The sequence below is a fragment of the Diaphorina citri genome, unplaced genomic scaffold (genome assembly GCF_000475195.1).
Source record: "Diaphorina citri unplaced genomic scaffold, Diaci psyllid genome assembly version 1.1 scaffold260, whole genome shotgun sequence".
Classification (NCBI taxonomy): Eukaryota; Metazoa; Arthropoda; class Insecta; order Hemiptera; family Psyllidae; genus Diaphorina; species Diaphorina citri.
The window spans coordinates 233003-241551 of NW_007377697.1; the positions used below are offsets into that span (position 1 = coordinate 233003).

The 8549-nt window shown below is 35.0% G+C and overlaps 1 protein-coding gene across 2 annotated transcripts; it reads left to right on the forward strand.

The window, feature by feature from the left end:
• Positions 1–919: 919 nt before the first annotated feature.
• On the forward strand, positions 920–4829 carry LOC103506766 (heat shock factor protein 1-like). Of its 2 annotated transcripts, none has more exons than XM_026821750.1 (3): positions 920–1209; positions 1758–1866; positions 4487–4829. In XM_026821750.1, the coding sequence occupies exons 1-3, from the start codon at positions 1114–1116 to the stop codon at positions 4660–4662; spliced, it is 381 nt and encodes a 126-aa protein (XP_026677551.1). In that variant the 5' UTR covers positions 920–1113; the 3' UTR covers positions 4663–4829. The 2 variants fall into 2 exon arrangements, with proteins under 2 accessions (XP_026677551.1, XP_026677552.1); XM_026821751.1 differs by having other exon boundaries at positions 1758–1816; positions 4487–4613.
• Positions 4830–8549: the final 3720 nt, after the last annotated feature.

An 8549-nucleotide genomic window follows, 5' to 3' on the forward strand; every position in this document is an offset into this window, starting at 1 on the left:
TTTATTTTTTTTTTCAAAATCTCGTCCCATCGGTTAAAACTTATTTGTTTAATGGCCGTGCGACTATTCTGTTTTTAGAGTTTCTACAAAAAGTGTTTTTTAACCGCTAGGCGACGATATTAGAATTTTTTTATTTTTAGCTGAAAGCTGTTCACGCTTCTGACGTTTCAACGTTTGGCATTGCAGATCATGAGGATCTTCTCCTTGTTTACAAATGTCAACGTCAGACAAGCGTCGGAAGACCCTAAGACCTTCCTACCAACTTCGGTAAGAGGTTAGGTCTCTGTTTTGCTAGAGTAATCGACCTCACTCCATACAATAAGTATTATATTAGTATTCTTACAAATCTTTTCAAGGTCAAGGTGATCTTGTTTTGCCGTTTTACAAGGTCAAAGTTGTATTAAGTAGTTTGAACTTTTTTTGAAGATATGGATACTCCCTTCTATAAACTAGACCCCTTTCAATGGAATCCACTAAATCCCGGGCCAAAGACTGTTCTGCTTTGAGCTCTCAACTCCGAGTGATTGCGCCTCAAACGTTTTTCACGGCAAAGATTGTTATATGAAACGAGCAAGCTTTAAGGCGTTAAAATCGCGATCACAGCAACAACTAAAACTTGGTGCGCAAACAAGGAGCCAATCCCTGGATTTGGGCTCCTCAAAGGTAAGGTAAACCAAATGTAAATCAAAACTAACAGGACTAAAAAAAAAAAAAAAATGAAAAATAATGGGAATAAAAAAATAATATAATAAAATTTGTAATAAGAAATGGAAAATATAATAATAACCTATCCATGAAACACAAAATAAGTGGCTGAGCTCAAAGGCGGATCAAAAATCCGAAGAAGACCCGTATTCTTATCCCAAAACCTTTCAAAACTTTTAAAAAAAGGTATGGATCTGTGACTGGGATTCTGTGAATATGGAATTTTTTTTTTTTTTTTAATAACATTTATTATAGTGTGCAAACAGGAATAAAATTTGGTACTTTGGTAGTTGATAAATAATTTTATTCCAGATCGTGAAACACTAGAAAATCCTAATCATCATTTCTTTTTCCTTAATAAGTGAAGATCCATATTTTTTTGTCGATTTCACCAATGTGATTGATGTAATGGCAGAAGTAGGAACAAATGTTGCAGCCTTCCTAGGGAAACTTTGGAGGATGGTTGAAGATCCAGAGACAAACGATCTCATTAGTTGGAGTGAGGTATGTTATTCATAAGGATTTTTGGTAAAGTTCCAGTTACACTAGACCCAAATGGCTTTTTGTTTTAAAGAGGTTTGACAGAGGGAACTGTAACTGCTATGGTCTTATCATCCCGAAATCAAAGAGAGGAGGAAGTCAGCATAGGAGAAAGCCAGTTACTGAGAACAAATATCCCATCAGGATAAAATCCGCCCTGGGCGGGAATCAAACCCGCGGCCCAGCACTTACAAGGCAGATGCACTACCAACTAAGCTAACTAGGCTGGTGACCCAAATGGCAAAGCCTGTTTCATTTAATTAATTCCTCAAACTTGGAAGATTCTATATGAAGGAAGATACTTGCTCTGGGAAAGTTACTTAGGTAACCTAAGTTAGGTTGATTTGAGTCAAAATGAAGTTGTGGCAAAATTTGTTTGAAGATACTTGCTCTGGGAAAGTTACTTAGGTAACCTAAGTTAGGTTGATTTGAGTCAAAATGAAGTTGTGGCAAAATTTGTTTGTTTCAAAAAATCAGGTTGAATGATAGAGGTAATATGTACTATTTTTCAGAATGGACAAAGCTTCCTCATTAGAAATCAATCTAAATTTGCCAAGGAGTTGCTACCCAGGTATTACAAACACAACAATATGGCTAGTTTCATCAGGCAACTTAATATGTGTAAGTATTTTATTTTTATTAAAAACTAGCCAAAATCTTTGAGGCATGGCTGTTCATGTCACTCATCCATTTAGTGGTCTTGCTTGGCATAGCTTAACAAAAACAAATCGGAAAATAGCCTATATAACCTTCACGGGAGTGCAAGTATAAGTTCACAGTACAAGTTGCAAGTATAAGTTCACCAAGTTTCATAGCTATTGGACAAGCGGTTTGGCCAGGCATAAAGTACAAACAAACACACACACACACACACACACACACACACACACACAAACAAACCAGTATTCATTTTTATATATTAGATCTGATCATAATAATAACAATAATAGACTCTTGAGTTGAAGGCAACTACTAGGCAAGGTTAACACCTTAGGCGTTCTCTACCACCTAACCCTTAGAGCTATATTATTATGTGGTCAAATTCTCAAATAAATGAGGATAAAATTCCATACGTCGGCTGTTGGCTGGGATCAAACCCACGCCCTCCTGATTACCAGGCGAGTGTCTTCACCACTATGCCACCAAGGCAGGTACCGATCATCTGAAACATGTGCAAATTTCACAACTGTTGGATAGAAATTGGCTAAAACTACATGACACACTGACCAACGTAAAAGTGGCTGTAACCAAACAGCTAAAGGTGATCCATGACATGTACCAGCACTGCTACAAAGAGTGGAAATCCCATCTACAGCACTGTATGAACTCTCAAGGCAATTACTTTGGGCAGTACATTTGTCTAATTTTAGCTGATATGACTTTTTTGAGTACATGATTCAGAAATTCAGATCATATTTTCTCTGCTATTTTTACATGGTTTTTTACTTTCTATTACTACAGTATAGTGGAGCTATACTAGTAATGAAAGTATTGCAATCAGTCCAAATTTTCAAAATTGGGAAATCAATTTTTCAATTCAAAGTGATTTTTAGCCCATGGCCTGTACGTATTTATGTATGTACGTACGTATGTATGTGTGTACTACAGGTTTAAATGGGAAAATGGGAAAAGGTGGTATACAAAATATCTCAAGAACGGTTTGTCCTAGAGCGATGAAATTTGGTATGCAATACCGGTATAGTCCAAGGACGCGACTGTAACAATTTGGTAAAAATCGGACAGTCACTCATCCAGATATCAACCAAAGTCAATGTTGCTTCGGACTTGGAAAAATTTTCAAAAAAAAAAAATCAATTTTTTTCATACTTTATATGATTCCTTATCACAATGGGAGCATTTTAAGATAGGAAATTTTTGGTCGAAAATTGGCCGTAGCTCCGCTATACTGTAGTAATAGAAAGTAAAAAAAAAACCAAATTTTTTCATACTTTATATGATTCCTTATCACACGCCGTAGGCGGTCAATTTTGGACTTAGAAAAATTTTAAAAAAAAAAAAAGTTGAATTTTTGGACACTTTTTAATGATCCCTCATTACACGGGGAGTATTTTAAGATAGGAAGAAAGGAAATTTTCGACCAAAAATCGGCCGCCGTAGGCGGCTCAGGCTCGGGACTTGGAAAAATTTTCATTTTTTTTTTCAAATACGTATTCCGCAAATGTAATAGAAAGTCGTGTGATGTTCACACCAGATTTGTTTACCTATATACCCATGGTCTCAGAAAATGTTTTATGCAATTTTTCCCTATACCTAATTCGTCTCAAGTAATATTTTTTGGTCAATCAGGTAAATAAGTGGTTTTAATTGATTATAAACAAATCAAATTTAGTCATCATGGAGTCCTACACTGTTCAAATCTAAGTAGTTATCAGTTATCATGGAGTCCTACATATCAATGAGATACAGCCTGATTTTCTCTGTGAGGGTATCTAAAGTCACAGGTTTACACCAACTAACCCACATACACTAAAGCATAGAAAGGTGAAATTGAACATTGGATCAATGAGATACAGCTTGATTTCCTCAAATTTGTCATCTAAAATTTTTGTCAAAAGAGAACAATTGTACCATCAAAGTTGGGAACTTTATTTGTCTGATTATGCTTGGAAAAAATCTTCGTTCTCTATTGTACCATCAAAGTTGGGAACTTTATTTGTCTGATTATTTATTGTTCCATTTCAGAATGTTTACTTCTCAAATCATTAAAAAAGATTGTACCATCAAAGTTGGGAACTTTATTTGTCTGATTATTTATTGTTCCATTTCAGAATGTTTACTTCTCAAATCATTAAAAAAGATCTTTATTTTTTCTTTCATGGAGAACCAGGCTTTATTAAAGAATCAAATCTTGCATTCTTATTGGGGACACCCTGTAGTAACTTTAGTTGGTCATTGACTTCATTCAAATTACAGACAGACCCAAGGATCAAATGTAATAAATATGAGCACTGTACATGTAGGTAATCAAGAGAAAACGTGTATAATGTATATGGACAAGCTAAACAAAAGCTTTATGTTCTTCAAAAGCAACTAAGCCTATACAGAATGTAAAAAAAACACCCCCAGCCTTTTGAATGAACAATTACAAGTTCAATAGGTACCTATTATTTATGAAAAATGATTTTTTTTTTTTTTTTTTTTTTTTTTTTTTTTTTTTCAAGGGGGTTCCCAAAAAACCGCCCCCCACTGTTTTTTTTTTTTTTTTTTTTTATTGTTGCAGATGGATTCCACAAAATCGTCTCACCAGATGCTGGTGGTTTGAAAACAACAACCAATGATGAAGTAGAGTTTAGTCACACTTATTTTATTCGAGGACATGCCTACATGTTAGAACACATCAAAAGAAAGGTAATTTTTTTTTTAATAGTAATGAAAACCAATTTCTCATTTTGGTAACATACTTCCAAAAGGAAAACTCTCTGTATCTGAATGTTATGTTGTGTGAATGTTGTGTATTTGGTTCACATAGTATTGTTAGATTGTTACCTATTTTGGTCCACCCAGTATATTTGTTTTCCCTAGTAACAAATCAACAATGTGTGTGTGTGTATATGTATGTAAACAAAATATCTTGAGAATCGTATGAGCTAGAGACTTAAAATTTGGTATGCAGCTGTCGAATGTGACAAGGATGCAACACAAAACTTTTGGTTAAGATAGGTGCTATGGTTGGCAGTATTTTGACTGCCTAACGGTTTTCAGCTATACTTACTAACGAAATGGTTAACCTTTTGCGGACAGATTCATGTGTCACATGAAATCATGGTTCCGCCATTATGGTAGGAGAAATATAACTTAAATCTGGCGATACGGTAGGATTCATGTCCAGCATGAAGCTACAGATTTACTCGCTACGGTCGGCTTGATTTTTACAGATAGGAGGCGTTACGGTAGGACGTGCCTAGGAACTTGTGTATCTTTTGCTCCTTTCAAATGCAGACTGAAAAGCCGGTGTTTGTTTATTATGATTCAAAAGCATTCGGAATTATAGTCCGAAGATTTCCGAAGAAGACAAAAAAAAAACAGATGTTTCTATCTCAACTAGGAAAAAAAAAAGAAAATAAATTAAAAGCGAGGGAACAATTTCATGTGTGACATGAAGCCTACCACAAATCGCTTTTCGGAGGTTTCATGTCTCACATGAATCCTACCGTATTTGAAAAAAATGTTTTGTTTACGTCTGACTGTAACAACAACGCTTGAGTTTCATGTGGGACATGAATCCTACCGTAAGAGCGATTCTGGTGAAATTGATTCTGTACGCAAAAGGTTAAAGATATTGCCAATGTGGGGATGCCCTCACAATCCACCATATCCTGACCTGTATCTCACATGCACACATTCGCTCCTCTTTGCCCTCACCTCCCTCCCTATCTAACAATGCCGAAGATGTTGACTCCCTTTTCTTGTATCTAAAGCCCTCAACCTGTTCAACCTTATATAACTTAGCGGTATCAGTGCAAACAACCTACTGTCAATAGTGTTAAAGCGCCTAATAGGAAAAAAAATAAGATATTGTAAAAGTTACAATTGAAGAACACCCAAAGAAGCATCATTTTAAGGAAAGTCGTGTGATGTTCACACCAGATTTTTTTTTTTTTTTTTTTTTTTTTTTTTTTTTAAGGAAAGTCGTGTGATGTTCACACCAGATTTTTTTTTTTTTTTTTTTCTGAAACACTGTATATTTTATATAGGGTGTTTATAAAGTCTTGACCAGGGGTGAGTTTCTCAAGAACCACTTTGAATGTCAACAAACTCCGAGACAATAATATGATATGTCACAAGTAAAGGGGTTCTCATTCAAGATTTTCCAGTTGCGGCCACAAGGGAAGGCCGGGGCCGCAACTTCATATGAAAAAAATGATCTCCCTAAAATAAATATTTATTTATTTATTTATTTATTAAGGATCTATTAAGAAAGGTTTTGTTATGTATAAAAAATAGTAATAAGATTTAGAGAAGTAACAGAAAAATATGGAGATAGAAGTCCAACTTAGAAATTGAAAAATACAGAGAAAAAATAGAAGAGAAAAAAGTGATGTTTGTCATTCAAAAATACACAGATGGACCAGTATTCAAAGAGAATACATCCAAGAATTGTAATCAAGAAAATAGACACATCACAAGATATCCTATTATACTTCCCATGGATTTCACCACCCAATTAAAATGCTCAATCCAAGACTATCATACTGAACATTATGAATGTATTTGTAAAATTGTGTAATCATCCTATCACAGAAAGGTATCATTTAAACTTACATTTAGAATCAGAGACTTCCCTCACAAAATTTATTTCAACTCTAATAAAAGACAATAAATACAGAGGAGCTGTATTTATTGTCTTTTATTGACAATTAAAAAAAAAATCTTTTATTGACATTTTATTGACAATTAAAAAAAAGTTAGTCAACTTAAGTATGTATTATTTGTAAAAAAAAAAGGAAGGAAACTTTTGCACAGAATATAGTAAGTAGATTGTTCATATTAAAATTCAGACCCAAAAATGAAATTTAGACTTTCGGCCCTGATGGCCTCTGGAGCTGGAGCTCAAAATGGATATTTCAAAATTTTATTTTTAGGACTGAATTTCAAAATGAATTTCGGCCCTGATGGCCTCTGGACTCTGGAGCTGGAGCTCAAAATGGATATTTCAAAATTTTATTTTTAGGACTGAATTTCAAAATGATTTTTTTAATGCACCAAAGACAACAAATCCAATACTGACCATATTGAATTGGAACTTGGAACAGAGAAAGAAAAAGAGAAGTTCTTTTTTTCTTTTTCAAAACCGTGTGCCAAATGTTTCTCTTTGATTGCATTTTTTTTGTTTTTGGCATCGGTTTGGCACCAAGCCGTTTTAGGTACATGAACAAAGGTCAATCTCGCTCTGCAGTGTCACTGACATTTAACTGTCACAAAAAATCAACTACTGTTGATTTTTACTAACTTCAATACTTACAAAAGTTATTATTATATTATTATCTACATTTTTGTTGCTTCCCCTATGTGTGAGAGAACATGGAAAAATGAAAATTTGAGTAGGCCATTGGTTATTGGATTGAGCTCAAACAGTACTACATTCTTTAAGACCTTTGATATGATGTATCACAAGTAGGGGCTCTTGAGAGAAATAAGAGTAGGGAATCAACACTTCTCGCGCCCCTTCCCTCCGAATATGATCACATTATTATGATGGCCCTGAAAATGTGAAAATCTGAACTGTAGGACAAGGAGACAAGGAGGAATAGGTCACGTTTTAGTACATGAGTGTTTCTGTGTATCTCAGCACATCGACATACACGTGAGATGTAGAAGCAAAGATGTTCGCTGCTGTACATTTGTTTCAACACCTCCCCCTTCCCCCGTCGCGTACGGACGGGACGATATAATTTGTTGCATTTATGTTTTCTTGTTTTCCATTACCTACCCTTGTGTCATAATCATAACGTATAGAAGAGGTATACGTTACGCCCAGATTGTCTTCCAGAGATGCATAGTCGTATCATAACGTGTTCTACACAGGTCGTGGTTCTACCGGGTTGGGTTAGGCAAGGCCAGAAAAAAAAACCCGCCGGTAATCAAACCGGGACCGGGGACCTCCGGCGTACAAGCCTAGTGCGATACTCACTCAACTACGGAGGTAACTCTTCAATATTTATTATATTATTATCCACTATTAGATAGGCACCTACTCAACTTACTTTTCGTAAGTTTTGGCTAAGCTCTTCAAAAGAAGACCATGATCACCTATGGCACACGAATAAAATACTGGACCAACACTGTACCTATCTGAAAATGTATTCATTTAAACATCGATTTTTACTCGTAAAAAAAATGATGGCTTACTGTAAACATGCTTAATACCTAGTAGAAACCAGGTAAAGAGCATGTCTACAGAAAGTCATGATTTTTGATTCATAATTTTCAACGCTCAAAAAATCATCGGCAGCTGCCTAAATGAGACTGAAAAGCCTCTGTACTTCCATCGATCTACATTCTACAAGCTCTCCAAAAATGGAATTCAATTTTTTTCTTTTTTCCTGGATGGCACATATTTCTGGCCATGTCAAAAACCGAATAAATTATACATAACTATTTTGATATGGCCAGAAATATGAATCATTCAAAATAAATAACACAATGTGTGACCTGGTTTATGGATTCCAAATCCACCTTGACTGTCAGGTAGGTATTGTTACTTTTATTCTCTTGATTTTTACGTTTTCTTCCCTTGAAATTCGATTTTGAACTACCTATCAATTTTGTATTACTTCAGAAAC

Excerpts from the sequence above, each read along its gene's own strand:
- LOC103506766 (XM_026821750.1), top strand. The coding sequence starts at position 1,114 with ATGGCAGAAGTAGGAACAAATGTTGCAGCCTTCCTAGGGAAACTTTGG. Across the intron at positions 1,210-1,757 it reads ATCTCATTAGTTGGAGTGAG|AATGGACAAAGCTTCCTCAT; the intron begins GTATGTTATTCA and ends ACTATTTTTCAG. Across the intron at positions 1,867-4,486 it reads CATCAGGCAACTTAATATGT|ATGGATTCCACAAAATCGTC; the intron begins GTAAGTATTTTA and ends TTATTGTTGCAG.